Source organism: Lynx rufus, unplaced genomic scaffold, assembly GCF_022079265.1.
Source record: "Lynx rufus isolate CCGP_SWC_20201006 ecotype Redwood Valley unplaced genomic scaffold, mLynRuf1.p SCAF_2, whole genome shotgun sequence".
Lineage (NCBI taxonomy): Eukaryota > Metazoa > Chordata > Mammalia > Carnivora > Felidae > Lynx > Lynx rufus.
The window spans coordinates 61,282,744-61,301,491 of NW_025814834.1; the positions used below are offsets into that span (position 1 = coordinate 61,282,744).

An 18,748-nucleotide genomic window follows, 5' to 3' on the forward strand; every position below is an offset into this window, starting at 1 on the left:
ATGAACGGGGGAGGGGCAGAGAGAGAGGGAGACACAGAATCGGAAACAGGCTCCAGGCTCCGAGCCATCAGCCCAGAGCCCGACGCGGGGCTCGAACTCACGGACCGCGAGAACGTGACCTGGCTGAAGTCGGACGCTTAACCGACTGCGCCACCCAGGCGCCCCTCAAGTCTACCTCTTCTAATCTGTTTAGAAAAACACTGTTTTTGCTAATATTAATTCAAAATAAAATTTAGTATGAGTGACAGCTTAAGTAACCTCTATAACCTCAGAATATTAGGAAAAAACATAGAAAATAGAATTACAGTTGAGAAAAATCTAAAAACTCATACTACATTCCTATCAGAAATTTTCTTGTAATTCAGAAAAACATACAAAAAATTTCCATTTAGTTTTACATAAGCTGTGATAGACTGACAATATAAGGAGGCAAGTCACCATTTCAATCTGTAAGAACTTTAACCAAAAATGTCAGACTGAAAACTTAAAATGGTGACACTCAGTAATCTGTGACATCTTTCAATTCCTTTGTTTCTCTGCTACAAAGAAAAGCAACACATTTAAAAGATGAAATTTGCTTGAGTTTAAATCTACAGTCACATTCAAAATCAAAAATTGAGTTTTTTCCAAATTAAATACATTATCTAACAACATAAGTGCTCTTCTATCATTTTTTAAAAATCTCTCCAGGGGTGCCTGGGTGGCTCAGTCGGTTAAGCTTCTGACTTGGGCTCAGGTCATGATTTCACTGTTCGTGAGTTTGAGCCGTGAGTTTGAGCCCTGCGCCCTGACAGCTCAGAGCCTGGAGCTTGCTTTGGATTCTGTGTCTCCCTCTCTCTGCCCCTCCTCCGCTCATGCTCTGTGTCTCCTTCAAAAATAAACGTTAAAAAAAAAATTTAAAAAGAAAAATTTTCCAGGGGCGCCTGGATGGCTCAGTCAGTTGAGCATCCAACTTTGTCTCAGGTCATGATCTCACAGTTTGTGGGTTTGGGCCCTGTGTTGGGGTCTGTGCTGACAGCTCAGAGCTCTAAGCCTGCTTCGGATTCTCTGTCTCCCTCTTTCTGCCCCGTGTGTGTGTACTCTCTCTCAAAAATAAACATTAAAAAAATAATAATAAATAAAAACCTCTCCATATTAATATGTTATATTAGAGATAAAAAACCAGATGAAATCAGATAACACAAATCACCTAAGTATAAAAATTTTACAGATAATATTCTAAAATATTCTCTTCCAGTACTATAAAGGGACATTTAAAGGACAGTTATAATTAACTCTTAATACACTACTGATAGATTAGTAATACTGACATATATTCCAGCCCAAGATCAATTTCTTTTTTTTTTTAATTTTTTTTTTAATGTTTATTTATTTTTGAGACAGAGAGAGACAGAGCACGAATGGGGGAGGGTCAGAGAGAGGGAGACACAGAATCGGAAGCAGGCTCCAGGCTCTGAGCCATCAGCCCAGAGCCCGACGCGGGGCTCGAACTCACGGACCGCGAGATCGTGACCTGAGCTGAAGTCAGACGCTTCACCGACTGAGCCACCCAGGCGCCCCTGCAAGATCAATTTCTATTGCTAAATTCAATTCTCTTCAGAACTTTAGAAGAAATAAATCACTGATTATATTTATAAGGTCATACAACTGAGGTGTATTCAAATGCTTTATATCTTAAGATAGTGACATCCTTGGGGCGCCTGGGTGGCGCAGTCGTTAAGCGTCCAACTTCAGCCAGGTCACGATCTCGCGATCCGTGAGTTCGAGCCCCGCGTCGGGCTCTGGGCTGATGGCTCGGAGCCTGGAGCCTGTTTCCGATTCTGTGTCTCCCTCTCTCTCTGCCCCTCCCCCGTTCATGCTCTGTCTCTCTCTGTCCCAAAAAAATAAATAAACGTTGAAAAAAAAAATTAAAAAAAAAAAAAAAAAGATAGTGACATCCTGAATAGGAAGGTGCAGATGATATAAAAGAACTATCTTCCAATATTTTGCTTTAAAATTAAGTGCTAAAAAAAAGAAAATGAGTGGCAATTACACCACAACCACCTGTCTATCCTGTAACATAGGCCCATCAATGTTAACTTAATTATTACCATATCAGGCTGTAAATCAAGTAAGCAAAAGGCCATCTCAATATAAAGAATATTCAGGGTTGCAAAGGAAGATCAAGAACCTACTAAAGATCAACAAAGGTAAAAATATATATACAAAATAATGGAGAAACAGGCAACTAAAATGACTAAAAAGTGGAAAATTATGTTTTCTTTTTTAAAAAAGACTGGGTATGGAAATCTAAAAGAAATGTCTTAACGAGAACAGCTGATAAGGCATTTTTAGTAATTTATAATGCTGAGAACTGTTAACGCTGAAAATAAAAGCTGATACCTAGTTTTCAAATTCAGAAGTCCTTTAGCACGTTTAGCCTTTTCTCTCTGGAGACTTCAGTTTGCAATGAATAAAGGCTACACTATTGATGACTCTTCACTGAGATTTAAGAAATAAAATTCTTTATCTGCTAATTGGTGCTAAGTATCAAGGACTTTATTGGTTGGAGTAGACAGAAGAAAATGGTTAAGAGGCTTCATAGAAACAACCCCTGCTGGCACATTACCCACTAGAGAAGACAAAGACTACTTATGTGAACTCTAAGTCTCCAGATTAAAATCACCAAAAAAGTCCCTTCGTTTAGCACCAAGTCTAAGCTCTATAGAGTAAACAGAAGCCAAATAATTTTCAGCTTATTTAACAAGTGTCATCATTTTTATTGTCCCTATAACTTTTCACTTAGCCAGTGAAGGTATCACTTAAACAATTTATAACTTTTGATACAAACTAACTTAAGCAGTTACTTCTTTAGCTTCCAAATTTCCAAACCATTTCACAGTAGCACAAAAGTAAGATGAAAAGATAATTTAAATATGGAACTCCCTTTTAAAAGCAAATGCTTTCCCTCTAGTTTTTTATTAATCTACAGGATCAATTCAGAATCTGTTTTGTAGTAACTTTAATTTTGTTTACTCTGGACAAGTGAAACCCCTACATTACATGAAAGACTACTAATCTGCCTATTAGCCTGTGTGTGTGTGTGTGTGTGTGTGTGTGTGTGTGTATGTATGCGTGTGTGTGTATATATATATATTTTTTTTTTTTTCAAAAGCCTACTTATATTTTTGTTAGTCCCACATCCAGTACTTTTTTTTTTTTGGTATCTTTAAACAAATTGATAAAATTCCAAAACAGGGTTTTTTTAAAAAACTAACATTTTAGTATGTGTTAGGTACTACAGCTTCAAAAACAAAAATGTACTCCAACTATTATAGAATTAATAAAATGTAAGACCTAATTTGGATGTGAATATCCGATATAGTATTTTTCATGAAAAAAAGGGGGGGTGACTTTCAGTTTAATCAGCAACTGTATGAGTAACAAATCTGAAACAGTGTTACTCAGGGAGAAGAAAATAACAATAACATAAATGTTCCAGCCACTCAGTTCTTTGGTAGTTCACATGTTACACACTATCATCTGTAACCCCATCTAATGATGACGCTGGCTAATTCATAATGAAAGATGTATCCAAAACAAATAGGCCTGCATTTTGCCTTATAAACTACTGTTGTGAAGGTGTGCATTTTAGGGATATAAAACACATGTTTTAAGAAATGTGTATTCTCTGGGCTCCTGGGTGGCTCAGTCGGTTGGGCATCCAACTTCAGCTCAGATCATGATCTTGTGGTTCATGGGTTCGAGCCCTGTGTTGGGCTCTGTGCTAACAGCTCGGAGCCTGGAGCCTGCTTCATGGATTCTGTGTCTCCCTCTCTCTCTGCCCCTCCCCCACTCTTACTCGGTCTCTCTCTAAAATAAATAAAACATTAAAAAAAATTTTTTTTTAATGTGTATTCTAGGGGTGACTGGATGGCTCAGTTGGTTACCTGTCTGACTTCATTTGGCTCAGGCCATGATCTCATGGTTCATGAGTTTGAGCCCTGCATAGGGCTCGCTTCTGTTAATGCAGAGCCAGCTTCAGATCTTCTGTCCTCCCTCAGCCCCTTCACTCTCATGCTCTCTCTCAAAAATAAATAAACATTAAAAAAAAAGTATATTTGGGGCGCCTGGGTGGCGCAGTCGGTTGAGCGTCCGACTTCAGCCAGGTCACGATCTCGCGGTCCGTGAGTTCGAGCCCCGCGTCAGGCTCTGGGCTGATGGCTCGGAGCCTGGAGCCTGTTTCCGATTCTGTGTCTCCCTCTCTCTCTGACCCTCCCCCGTTCATGCTCTGTCTCTCTCTGTCCCAAAAATAAATAAACGTTGAAAAAAAAAAATTAAAAAAAAAAAAAAAAAAGAAAGAAGATAAAAAAAAAAAAGTATATTCTATTCAGGAACGATTTGCCTAGGTTTTTCTTTCTTCGTGAGGCTCAGAATATTCTTTCTCTACGTGAAAATTAGAGCAGGGCCTGTGAGCAATGCAATGGTTGGGCAAATGAACTGAACAACTAAAATCATACCACACTTACAAAGTACCTATGCCTGACCACAATTTCCCAATATATATTCAGTTCATATCTTCAAGTTGTTCAATTCACAAAGCACTTTACTTAGATATATAATCCAATCCCACCAAAGGTGTATAATTTAAAATGTAACCATAAGCCATCTTCACACAGTTCCAAAAAGACCCCAAGAGAATGCTGCTATTTAAAACAGAATAGTTGGGGCGCCTGGGTGGCTCAGTCGGTTGGGCGTCCGACTTCGGCTCAGGTCACGATCTCGCAGTCCGTGAGTTCAAGCCCCGCGTCGGGCTCTGTGCTGACAGCTCAGAGCCTGGAGCCTATTTCGGATTCTGTGTCTCCCTTTCTCTCTGACCTTCCCCCATTCATGCTCTGTCTCTGTCTCAAAAATGAATAAATGTTAAAATAAATAAATAAATAAATAAATAAATAAATAAATAAATAAAACAGAATAGTTATTTTGTGATGCCTGGGTGGCTCAGCCAGTTGAGCATCCGACTTCAACTCAGGTCATGATCTTATGGTTTGTGGGCTCGAGCCCTATGTTGGGCTTTGCACTGACAGAATGGATCCTGCTTTGGATTCTCTATCTCCCTCCCCCCCCTCAAAAATAAATAAGCATTAAAAACAATTTTAAAAAACCAGAATAGTTATTTTTTGACAAAAATAAAATTAATCAGTAAAGAACAGATTCTTTAAGAAAGGCTCTTTCAGTAACAAATCAAATTTCACATACCTGTAATATCAAGAACAGAAGGAGATGCAATGTAGTATCTATGAACTGTTTCAAGAAGTTGAGCACCATGGCCTTGACCTTGAAATGGAGTCAGTATCAGCATCTGACTACAGTAAAGAAATGATTTTAAAATTAAAATATCATAACATGATCCGTTTAAGAATTGCAAATCACTACAGCATTAAGAACATTTTAAAGTTAGTGGGGTTTTTTTCAATCAACCTTCCAGAAATCCAAAAATTATCAAGATATGCAAAATTGGTTTAATCTTCCACACTGTTTCAAAGGGAACAATGAAATAAATCAGTACATAGCCAATGAATAATGGCGATTTTTTTAAACAAATCAACACTATTATAACAAGTATTGGAAACTTCAGCAGTTCCTTCTTCTGAAATAAAAGACAAGGCACGTGTTATACCACCAATTACCTTACACGTGGCCGGGTTTTGTCTGGGTACACATAGTAATTATAGACTGTCATGTAGCCTACGGTCGCAAAGAGCGTAGCTCCATCCTTATTATACTTCTCAAATCTGCAGATAAAACAGAAAGCCAAGCAGGTCAATTACAGTCGCGCTCCCATGCAGTGTCCATTTTCTTTTCCATTCTCCGACTGAATTTTCAGTGTCAGCAAGCTACTCTGTGAGGGCCCAATGGGTACACCTGCTATGTTCTGAATGTACAATTCACTTAATTGGTGTGCAGCAACTTGGATAAATCAGACCTCTTTACATCACTTCAGTGCACTTGCCTATTATAAAGATGAATAGGTGGCAAGTAAAAGAAAACACAGGCAAAGCTCATTTTACTGTTTAAGCCTACATTCAGGGCCCTAACGGACAACAGCATTTAATTCAGCTCTATTCTCAAGGTCTCCGAAAGCATAATGAAGGAAAACTCAAGCCTCATAAACAATAGTTTTTCTTTCCTGGGAAAAATATCATTATACTGTCCCAATAATTGGGCCGCCACAATTAAAATGCTGGCTTTGTGGAGGTAATAAGGTCTACTGTTGCTTTAGAACTGTACTTACACTAGAAAGTAGTGCCATCTTTCATCATCCACGTCAATAAAGCTAGCAGTTTCAATAAACCACATCAAAAAGGTCTGAAGCCTTTCATGATATTCTCGAAAGCCTCTACATGTCATGTCAGCCTAGGGAAAAAGCCAGGAAAAGTCAGGTGAAACTCATCACAGAGGTAAGTGAAAGTCTGCAGAACACAAAACTATCCTGTGGGAAAATGTTTAGAAGTCTCAGATTAAGATGTGAACACAGACACACACACAAAATAGATCTTTGTTTTTAATGCTGACTGAAACTTGTTTCCTGAACTTAGAATGAGTCATTGAAAATAACACAACAAAACAGCACACCGGTTTCAGGCAAATGAAGTACTTTCACCCAAGAAATATTTAGATTTATCTTTACCTTGTATATCTGAAAGGTAAAGTTTTCCCCTCCTGTTGGACTGAGAACAGAGTATGTATGAAGTAAGGTTCCAAATGGCTTGAAATCGACTTCTTTTTCCAGCAAAGAGAGAAAGTCATTCGTGTTTGTACAAAATCCAGGTGGGATGATTTGTCTAATTTTGCCCTCAACATCGTCTGCCTAAGGAACAGAGGTTAAAGGACATAAGAAAACATTAATAACAAATTTGACTTTGAGTTGATTATACTTAATTTCTTTGAAATGGACAAAACCCACAAAAATCACAAAAATGAAGTTCCCAGTTAAACTAAAGAAGAAGACACATGGAGAAATGAGAAAGGATGAGTTTCATGTGCACAAGAGACTACTACCACACAAATCAGAGATGAACATAAGTATAATAAAGAAGTAAAAAAGAAGAGGCAGGTAGCCTGAAATCAGGTGCAAGTCAATGAGGGCAATGCTACTGAAATTTCTAACATCATATAGAAAATGCTGACCATATCCCTTCAGGACAATTGGAACTGGCCCAAACAAAAATCCGCTTATTATTTTATGAGTGTCAAGGAGACCACATTATCCAAGATCACAAGCAGTAGTAAGGGGAGGCTACAGTCTGACCAAACGAACAGCAAACTTACATTAACAAGTAGGTCGTAACTCCTTCATACACTAAACTCAATATTAAGACGACAATTTAAAAAATATGCCCACTTAGGACATACATAATTTATATGAATGGATAGATTATCCACTCATCCCTATAATGTGACACAAATTTTATAGACTTGGATTTGTGACAGTAGAAAGAGACAAGCCTGGACAACAAAATTAAACTCAGAGACTAAAATTACCCTTGTTAAACAACCTCAATGAATGTTAAAACTATCAGCTGAGCAGACTTCATAATCCCTTTCAAAACCCCAAAAGACCACTTGATTGAATACATTTACTACTTCTCTTTAACCATGAATATTTGATGAAGTCTTACAATAAAGTATTACTGCTTCTCACCAGGCAATAAAACTTAATGAATTGGTCTCAACTTAACAAAACCTTATCCCTCAATACAGTCCCTAAAAGCCTGACATTACATTCAACAAAATGAGCTTGCATTCTATTCAAACTTTTTCTTGAACAATGAGGCCAGGTTTTTACTTAATGGAGTTTGCCGTGAGTTCAGCTGTAATGTTTGTATTGTATCTATTTCCACAAGGACTGACACAAGAACACTTTGTGTTAACTTACTAAGCAGCTCTTTCATACCGTTTACATGCATGATGGGTATTAGTTCTAAACCAAGACCCTTGCTACTTAGCATTCAAAACAGGGAAATTAAGATGCTTAGGACAAAATACACTACAAAAGGCTAATACAACATGCTACTAATTCCTGTCCTTTCAACCATCTTTTAACTAAGTAGAAGCAATGCACCTGCAGATGAATAGCACTTTATTATCATTCAGTTACAATTTAGGATAGAGAACCAAGGATGGAGTTTATCACAAACAAGTTTTATTATTTTAATGCTCTGCTACCACCAACATTTATACATAACTTGTTTATAGCTATAAAAAAAGAAGAGCTATTATTTAAAACATAGCTCTTCAATATTATGCCCAACAGCTTATTTGTAATGCGTACATCAGTCCTTGCAATTCATTCACCTTCAAGATCAAATAAACTGCATTTGATATTTTTTGTTTAAAGTGCCATCTAATGTGAAGAAACCATCTTAAACATATTTTATAGAATATGTACAACCTCAATAAGTACAAGAGGAAACTGTAACAATAAGGAATAGTTTTAAGCAGTCTGATGTATGGCAATTAAAATCCAAAGTAGTGACAGGTGAAGTAGTATAATTTTAGTCCAAGTTAAAAAAAGTCAAGAAATATTACTTTTAAATAAAAAGGCTTATAACCTATCAGTTTAAAAGAAAACACTTCAAAGCACTTATAGTATAATTGTAAATTTTAAAAACATTCCCTATATCCTGTCTTCTTAACAAGGCATTGCAAAGTATGATCGAATAACTTCACATATCTTGCATCAAACGTAGAAACTAAGTTTCAAGTAGCAGTTCTGGTGGAAGACAGAAAGACCCAAAGGTCTGAGCTCAATAAAGCTGAAAAAGAGTTAATGTTTAACGTTCAGCCTTCAAGGGATACCTATTTACCGTAATAAATATCTTCAAATAAATACTTGGCTCTGGGCAAGTTCATAACATTTAAGAACTTTTACAGAAGAATAAAAGAGTAAGTTTAAAAACAAGGAATCTATTACATATAATAGGTTAGAAAAAACATGTATCGGATATATTACAAAAAATACATCGCATAAAACCAAATGGCTCTTATCTACTAAATATACTCTTTTAAAGAAAATATCCCATAACCACCCTGTCTTAGAAATCTGTACTCTTTACTAATTTAGTTCAGTTAAATATTCATTTTTCATATTGGATTACTGGCCAGATAATAAAAATCGTCATTAAAGAAAAACCCATCTCATCATTTAAAAATTTTTTTAATATTTTTATTTGTTTGTTTATTTTAGTAGGCTCTACACCCAACATGAGGCTTGAAATCACAATCCCTGGATCAAGAGTTGCACGCTACAGTGACTGAGCTAGCCAGGCACCCCATCTCATCTTTTTTAAATTTCATGTAGAATCAAAGCTTAACTGAAACCTTTTAGTTCCAATGCTTGCTGCTAAAAGCTTCGATTCTATTTCTGAAGATCACTAAAAAATTCCCTACTTTCAAGAATATTATTTTAAACCGCAATTAAAATTAAAGAAAAAATGTACTTATAGATAAGAAATTAAGCATTCATGAATAGATCAAGAATCCAGAATACAACCTGATGTATTAATAAAGACATGCCTTACAAATGTTTTCCAAACATTTAGAAATATCTTTTTAAAAAGGAAAGTATGGGGGGTGCCTAGGTGGCTCAGTCAGTTGAGCGTCTGACTGTGGCTCAGGTCATGATCTCAGTTCGTGGGTTTGAGCCCCATGTCAGGCTCTGTGCTGACACCTCAGAGCCTGGAGCCTGCTTCGGATTCTGTGTCTCCCTCTCTCTCTGCCCCTCCCCTGCTCATGCTCTGTCTCTCAAAAATAAATAAATATTTAAAAAAAATTTTTAAATAAATAAATATAAAGGAAAGTATAAAGGTAACTATTATACTATTTAGCTCTTAGGTAAGTCATGATGAAATGTTTTAGATTGCATTATCTCACATTATGATAATTTCAACTTCCAATGTTCTATACCTTGATATATATGCGATTTTCCCAGAAAGCAATTTTTGCTTTTCCTCATCACTGCATAAAGCAATGTGCCTGAGAATAACTGGTAGTCTGCTATGATGTAAATATATTTACACCTTATTTGTATTTATACACATTTGAAAACCAAATGACGTCGTTAGAATCTTATCCTAAACAGCATCATTTGTGTAAATTTGTCTATAGTGAGTTATTTTTGAAATAATGATTTTATTTTTTTTTTTTTAATTTTTTTTTTTTTCAACGTTTATTTATTTTTGGGACAGAGAGAGACAGAGCATGAACGGGGGAGGGGCAGAGAGAGAGGGAGTCACAGAATCGGAAACAGGCTCCAGGCTCTGAGCCATCAGCCCAGAGCCCGACGCGGGGCTCGAACTCACGGACCGCGAGATCGTGACCTGGCTGAAGTCGGACGCTTAACCGACTGCGCCACCCAGGCGCCCCATGAAATAATGATTTTAAAAAGGCCTGTTAAGTAGGTGCTCCTTTACTTGGCTAAAGTGGCAGACTTAATAACATTGACTAGAATTCTAAGATTACCTAAGATCTACTACAAACTACAAGCCAAAAAATTTCCGTATCTGCTTAATTTGCTCAATCTTACATTACCCGACAACATGTCTGGAAATCTGAGTGTTGTTAGAGAAGTTAACAGTGTGAACTTTTCACTACTGGAAAAACAAAAGTGGTATCCTGTTGATTTATACTGCATTAGTATTTTGCTACCTAAGCTCATATATAAAATTCTAAGATAGAAATCTCAATATATAATTTGAAAGCTTTTTATATTTTATAAAAAGCATTACACACTAAGAACACTGTCCAAATTATCAAAAAGAGTATAGTGAAGTATTAGTCTACCAAAGATTATTTTTTCATTTCCTCAAGATTAAATTTTTAGAAGTGCACAAGGATTTTCTTTAAGATGCTAAAGAATCCAGCAAATTTTAAATATTTGCTCTCATCTACTCTCAAATTCAATCCATATTAGTGGAAGACAAAGATAAAATAGATGATTGAAATTCACAGATAATACAAACTGTACCCAAATATTTCAACTTTCTCTACTAAACCTTTTCCCAGAAATGCTAACAATTAGCAAGACTGAGCAATCTTAGTTACACTCCCTTGCACTAAAAAGCAATGAAATTACCTCAGAAAAAGCGGGAGACTCTGCAAAGTGTAAGACCTTGATGAAAGAAACTGAAGACAACACAAATAAATGGAAAGATATATTGTGTTCATGTTTGTACTACTCAAAGCAATCTATAATTAATGCACCCTCCATCAAAATACCAACCACATTTTTCACAGAACTAGAACAAAGAATCCTAAAATTTGTATGGACCCACAAAAGACCCTGCACAGCCAAAGCAATCCTGAGAAAGAACAACAAAGCTGGAGGTATCATGCTCCCTGATTTCACACTAGACTACAAAGCTATAGTAATTAAAACAGTATGGTATTGGCACAAAAACAGATCAATGGAATAGAATAGAAAGCCTAACAATAAACCCATGCATATATGGTCAATTAATCAATGACAAAGGAGACAAGAATAAACAATGGGAAAAGACAGTCTCTCCAATAAATGGCATTGGGAAAACTGGACAGCTGCATGCAGAAAAATGAAACTGGACCCTCTATCTTACACCATATACAAAAATAAATTCAAAATGGATTAAAGACTTGAATGTTAAGACTTGAAGCCATAAAACTGCTTTAAGAAAACATAGGCAATAAACTCTTTAACATTGTTTTTAGCAATAGATTTCAGACTAGTCTCCTCAGGCAAGGGCAACAAAAGCTAAAGTAAACAAGTGGGATCACATCATACTAAAAAGTGGAGAAAAGGGAACCCTCATAACTGTTGGTGGAAATGTAATTGGTGCAGCCACGATGGAAAACAGTATGAAGGTTCCTCAAAAAATTAAAAACAGAACTACTATACAATCCAGAATTCTACTTCTGGATATTTATTGGAAGATGAAAACACAAATTCGAAGAGACACATGCACCCCTGTATTCACTGCAGCATTATTTACAACAGCCAAAATGTGAAGCACTGTAAGTATCCATTGATAGATGAGTAGATAAAGATGGGATATATATAAATACACATACAATGGAATATTACTCAGTCATAAAGAAATGAAATCTTGCCATTTGCAACAACATGGATGGACCTACAGAGTATTATGTTAAGGGAAATCTAAAAAACAAAGCATACAAACAAAACTCTTTGTTTACTGACTGTTCCTCCTAGCTACAATACAAGCTCCATGAGAGGAATGATTTTGTTTTGTTGCCACTATAGCATCAAGAATATAGAGGCATAGTGATATCTCAATACAAACTAAGAAGAGGTAAGCCCATCCCCCCAACATCCACTACCCATTCTTTTTTTATAAGGGGAAAAAAGTCTTTGCTTGAACATGTAATTTATACAAATCATCTTCAATCATGAAGCAAATAATCCTACAAAAAGACACCATAAAAGATTGATTCCTTACTCCTAACACAGCACTTCTAAATGGAAAAACCTGGTTTTCAAGAATGGGACAATTAGAAGTCAATGCAAATACATAGCTATTTCACTGCAAATAGTATTTGAAAGATTTACCAATAACTAAGTCAATAGTTCCTTTGGAAGAAATCAATCCAGTATTATCAGCTGGAACTTTAAAAAAAAAACACCACCACCAAAATCTTCAAATGATATTATATTTTGTACTACACAAGGAAACTACTACCTGCATTTTTAATAAGAGTATCTAGCTGGGCCTGAGAATTTAACAATCTAATAAGAAACATATGATCAGGGAAAAACTTCACTTTAATAAGTCTATATTACATGCTAGTTTATACAGCATTGCGTGAATTTGGGCAAGTCCTTTACAATGAAACAAAATTTTAAAAATTAAACAATAAAAAGAACCAAATCAACCAGTCCCAAGTCATGGAGAGGTTTTAGCCAACAAAAGATGGGGCATGAGATTGGCAAAAGATTTAAGTCAGAAGTTTAAAGTCCATTTTAATTTTTTTTTTTTCAACGTTTATTTATTTTTGGGACAGAGAGAGACAGAGCATGAACGGGGGAGGGGCAGAGAGAGAGGGAGACACAGAATCGGAAACAGGCTCCAGGCTCCGAGCCATCAGCCCAGAGCCTGACGCGGGGCTCGAACTCACGGACCGCGAGATCGTGACCTGGCTGAAGTCGGACGCTTAACCGACTGCGCCACCCAGGCGCCCCTTTAAAGTCCATTTAAAACCTTGAAAAAGTTGGTTTAATTGCTAATCTGCCCCTCCCCCAGTGGCACTCTGTCTCTCTCAAAAATAAACATTAAAAAAACCTTTTTTTATTTATTTTTAAAAAAAAATTTTTTTTTTCAACGTTTATTTATTTTTGGGACAGAGAGAGACAGAGCATGAACGGGGGAGGGGCAGAGAGAGAGGGAGACACAGAATCGGAAATAGGCTCCAGGCTCTGAGCCATCAGCCCAGAGCCTGACGCGGGGCTCGAACTCACAGACCGTGAGATCTTGACCTGGCTGAAGTCAGACGCTTAACCGACTGCGCCACCCAGGCGCCCCAAAAAACCTTTTTTTAAAAAATAAGAATGCAACTTGCAATTTTGTAAATGTGATTCAGCGACAAAAATGGCATTTCATTTAAAAAACTCAACTCTGTGAAATAATTCTTTGTTTTAATTTTTTTTAATGTTTATTTTTGAGAGACAGAGAGAGAGAGAGAGAGAGCGCGCAGGGGAGGGGCAGAGAGAGAGGGAGACACAGAATCCGAAGCAGGCTCCAGGCTCCGAGCTGTCAGCACAGAGCCCAATGAGGGGCTCAAACTCACGAACCGCAAGATCATGACCTGAGCGGAAGAAGTTGGACGCTTAACCGACTGAGCCACCCAGGCACAGGCACCCTTCTGTGAAGTAATTCTTCATGAAAAGTTTCAATGCCTTGAAGGAAGATAGTTGGGGGGGATGGGTTAAACAGGTGATGGGGATCAAGGAGTACACATGTAATGAGCCCTGGGTGACAACGTATGGAAGTGCTGAGTCACTATACTGTATACCTAAAACTAGTATTACACTGTATGGTAACTGGAATTTAAACAAAACCTTAAAGAAAAAAAAATTCAGTGTGTTTAAATAGGAATGCGCAGAAACAGAACAACTCTAAAACACATAATTTTCTTTTCTTTTTAAACTTTATTTATTTATTTAAAGAGAGAGAGCCAGGAAGGGGCAGAGAAGAGAGACAGAATCCTAAGTAGGCTACACCTCACCTGAGCAGAGATCAGGAATTTGACACTTAACTGACTGAGCCACCAAGATGTCTGAAAACATACAGCTTTCTTAAGGTCCCTCAGGGATTCATGTCCATCCTAAACATGCAAAATACACTCATCCCATCCCAACACTGCCAAAAGTTTCAACCATTCCATCATCAACTCAAGTCCAAAATGTCATTATCTAATCAGGTATGAGTGAGACTCTGGGTAGGATACTTCACGAGGCAAAATTCCTTTCCACCTGTGATACTGTGAAACTAGGAAGCAAGTTATTGCTTCTAAAATACAGTAGTGGGACAGGCACAGGATAAGTTAAGGAGTTTCCCATTCCAAAAGGAAGGAAATGGTAGAAAGAAAGGTGTCACTGGTACCAGGCAATTTCAAAATCCAGAAGGTCAAATTCCATTAGGTTTCAAGACTTGGGGATACTGTGGCCTGCAGCTCTACCCTCTGGGTCTTACTCCTTTTTCTCAAAGGGAAGTACATGTTTGCAGCTGAGTAGTGTTATCAGCTTGTTTCCTACCTATAGAATTTAGAAAATTCATTTGCCTTTCCTCATCCTGTTAGTCCACACTGGCAGTGTTTCTGCTGATATAACACTCTCAAAACCCTTCTAGGTCACCTATGTATGCCATGAGGGTTCATGCCATTAGACAAGATGGTCCTACAAAGGACTTGATCTCTACTCAATCTCTATTCCTGGCTTTTGCTGAGATTACTGAGGAGATACAAGAGTCACATGCCTAATCTCTTCAGCAAGAGTAAAAAGTTATCTAGCCGTGCTTTCAGCTTTCTCTCCACAGCACGCTTTCCTAACAATGAATCTCCTAACTTCCGTGTCTTCTGCAACCTGGATAGGCTAAGAGTCTCCCAAATCATCAAGTCGTGGATCTTTTATGCTTTACGGTTCTTCTCACAATCTCTCCCTTTCCTCCCACATTTATAATAAGCCGCAAGAAACCAGGCCACAACTTCAACCCTTTGCTTGGAAATCTCCTCAGCTAAATATCCAAGTTCACTGCTTATAAATTCTTTCTATGTAAGTGTAGGACACAATTCAGCTAGGCTTTCTGGCACTATATAACAAATATCTATCTCCTTTCCTTCATTTTCTAATAACATGTTCCTCCTTTCCTTCTGACTCAACAGAGGCACCTTCAACATTCCTATTTCTCCCAATATACTGTTTGTGATGGTACATTATTCTCTATGATGATATTGGCTTTCTCTCTCATGCCTCTAACTTTTTCTGAGCCCTCACCAGCAATGCCTTTAATGTCCATATTTCTACCAACAGTCTTTTCAAGGGAGTCAATGCTTTTTCTATCACATACCTTAAAATTCTTCCAGTTTCTACCCATTACCTATTTCCAAAGACATTTCTAGAGTTTTAGTTATTTGTTGCAGTAGCACCCCACTTCCTGGTATGAAAATCTATATTAGTTTCCTGTGGCTGCTATAACAAACTACCACAAACTTGGAGGCTTAAAACAACAGAAACTTATTCTTTCACAGCCTTGAGGCAAAGTCTAAAAACCGTATCACTGAGCTAAACTCAGGTGTCAACAGGGCCACACTCCCTCCAGAGGCTCCAGTGGAGAATCTGTTCCTTGCTTCTTCTAATTCTAGTGGCCAGAATTGTATTTGGTAAACAAAATACAACTATGATCATAAGAGTGAACATTTTTATAGAGAAGGACCACTCAGGAAAAAGATCAGGCTAAGGATCATGATCAAACGTTAACTGCCATGATAAGCAGGCAATCACATCCATAACTAAAGATTGAATATGTGGTTTCAAAGCTACTATATAACAGATTCTCTCCTCCCTCAAACCTTTAAATTTTAAAACCTGCTTTATACTCAAATGGAAAGCAGAGTTAAAGATAAATTCATTTTTGTTCTTACCTCTACACAGTCAAAGTTCTCATCAACTTTAGACGCATATTCAACACGGAACATTGTTGACAGGCTACCAGCAATATAGTATAACAGGATCTTCAGACCCTTGTAACCAAAAGCAGTTTCACTGAAAAGGAAAAAAATATCAATAATCTGAGACCCCAGAAAGAATCTTGCAAAGTCATTACCAAGTATTAACCATCCATATAAACAAGTTTAACTTTATGGGTAGTTTCAAGATTTTAAACTACACCTGTTTTAAAAAGAAACAAGTATTTGTAATGAAACTGTCTCAGCTTTCCTCATTTATAAAATGAGAGGGGCGCCTGGGTGGCTTAGTAGGTGAAGCATACAACTCTTGATCTCGGGGTTATAAGTTTGAGCCCACACTGGGTGCAGAGATTACATAAAAATCAAATCTTTAAAAAAAATAAGAGAAAATAACAGCACCTACCTTTGGGATGTTGTTTGGGTTGAATGAGGAAGTTAATACCTGTAAACTGCTCATAATGTTGACTAACACATTATACAAGTAGTAATAAGTGTCAGATGTTACTGCTACTGTTGCAGCTGCTGCTATTATTACTAGTACCAGAGAGCATTTCAAATCAGACACAAGTGGTATTAAACTGGTACCTGGCTAGGCAAGCAGCTAACATGTAGCTTTGGCCCAGTCTTGCCTCCAATTTACCACCTGCTTCTATCATCAAGATACCAGAGCTGCTGAGAGTGGTGAAAGCACCTAATTACACCCCTGTATGAACTCAGAAAGCAGATCTGGGGCTGCTATTTTTCCAATCCTGCTCCCTGAAATCCATCTACGCCTTGATATTCTCTAAAAAGAGTCTTCCAAAATGTGAATCTAAAATATTCAGAATAGGTAGGGGCGCCTGGGTGGCTCAGTCGGTTGAGCGTCTGACTTCAGCTCAGGTCACAATCTCACGGTTTGTGAGTTCGAGCCCCGCGTCGGGCTCTGGGCTGATGGCTCAGAGCCTGGAGCCTGCTTCTGATTCTGTGTCTCCCTCTCTCTGCCCCTCCCCCGTTCATGTTCTGTCTCTCTCTGTCTCAAAAATAAACATTAAAAAATAAAAAATAAAAATAAATAAAAAATATTCAGAATAGGTAAAGCTACAGAGACAGAAAGTAGATTAATGATTGCCTAGGGCTGGGGAGAGTAATGGGGAAAAAGAGCATGACTGCTAACTGGTTATGGGAATTTGGGAGGAATGACAAAAATATTCTAAAACTGATTGTGAAGATGACTACACAACACTCATTATGCTAAAAATCATTGAGCTGTATACTTTAAATACAGGGGCACCTGGGTGGCTCAAGTTCAGTTAAGCGTCTGACTTCAGCTCAGGTCACGATCTCACAGTTTGTGAGTTCGGGCCCCACGTCAGGCTCTAAGCTGACTGTTCGGAGCCTGGAGCCTGCTTCGGATTCTGTGTCTCCCTCTCTTTCTGTCCCTCCCTGGTTGTGCTCTCTTTCTCAAAATGAATAAGCATTAAAAAATGTTTTAAAAAGTAGATAAACTATATAGTAAATTATATCTCAATAAAGCTTTTCTTTTTTTAAGTGAATTCTGAAGAAGAGTGCCTGGAAGAAGCAGTGCCATTTCCAGATTTCTGTCTAGACTACCAAAATAAAGTATTAGCAGTGTCCATTCCAGGACTCTGAAAGTTATGTTTATAAAATGGAATGGCAATGATAGTAGTATCAAGGTCATACCTGAGTCATAAGACATGGTCATCATAATTATCTGTCATCTAACTTAGGAGTATGCAAGCATTTTTAATGACATGCAAAACAGAATGAATGTACAGAATACTATTAAGAAGCATCATCTGTAGACTAGATCCTATGCACCAAAGGAAGAGATTTTAAATAGCAGTAATAGGAAGAGAATAAAAAAAAATAGCTCCTTAAAAATAGAAATCCAAAAAGAAAACATTCCTCTTTTTATAATAAAATAAAACCTATTTGAAATACAAAAGACTCAAATTTTGGCATGAATCAATACATAATAAAATACAATTATTACTATTTAATAGCACATAAAATGCCTAATCTGATACATTAATAATGAGAACTTCTGAGGAAATTTGTCAATGAAGAGACATCTGTCAATTTCAAAACACATGAGGGGCACCTGGGTGGCTCAGTTGGTTAAGCATCCGACTCAATTTCAGCACAGGTCATGATCTCACCATTCGTGAGTTTGAGCCCTGCATCAGGCTCTGCACTGGCAGTGCAGAACCTGTTTGGGATTCTCTCTCCCTCTCTCTCTGCTCCTCCTTTACTAGCGTGCTCTCTTTCTCTTAAGATCAGTATACTTTAAAAACAAAAACCACATTAAATAAATATGTGGACAATGCTGAAATAACACATAGGTAAAACAGCCATGAAGGGAAATATTTTAAATGTCAACTATATCAAAACACGCTTTCTTCCTACAACAAACCAGGGTTCCTTAGGAAAATGGCTGACTCCAGAAACACTGGAAAAAGTATACAATGAATCTCCATATCAGAAGGTAAAGTGTCCCCAAAATGATGATGATATATCAAAAGGATTCAAA

The 18,748-nt window shown here is 37.4% G+C and overlaps 1 protein-coding gene across 1 annotated transcript in view; it reads right to left on the bottom strand.

Annotated features, from left to right (window-relative positions):
- Positions 1-18,748, bottom strand: part of HAT1 (histone acetyltransferase 1) — a 57,798-nt gene that overhangs the window by 20,207 nt on the left and 18,843 nt on the right. The window contains exons 4-8 of the mRNA XM_047085122.1: positions 16,174-16,294; positions 6,671-6,850; positions 6,275-6,396; positions 5,670-5,774; positions 5,239-5,345 (exon numbers count right to left, since the gene is read on the bottom strand). Of these exons, the coding sequence (XP_046941078.1) occupies positions 5,239-5,345; positions 5,670-5,774; positions 6,275-6,396; positions 6,671-6,850; positions 16,174-16,294 (635 nt within the window). The remainder of the gene's footprint in view (positions 1-5,238; positions 5,346-5,669; positions 5,775-6,274; positions 6,397-6,670; positions 6,851-16,173; positions 16,295-18,748) is intronic.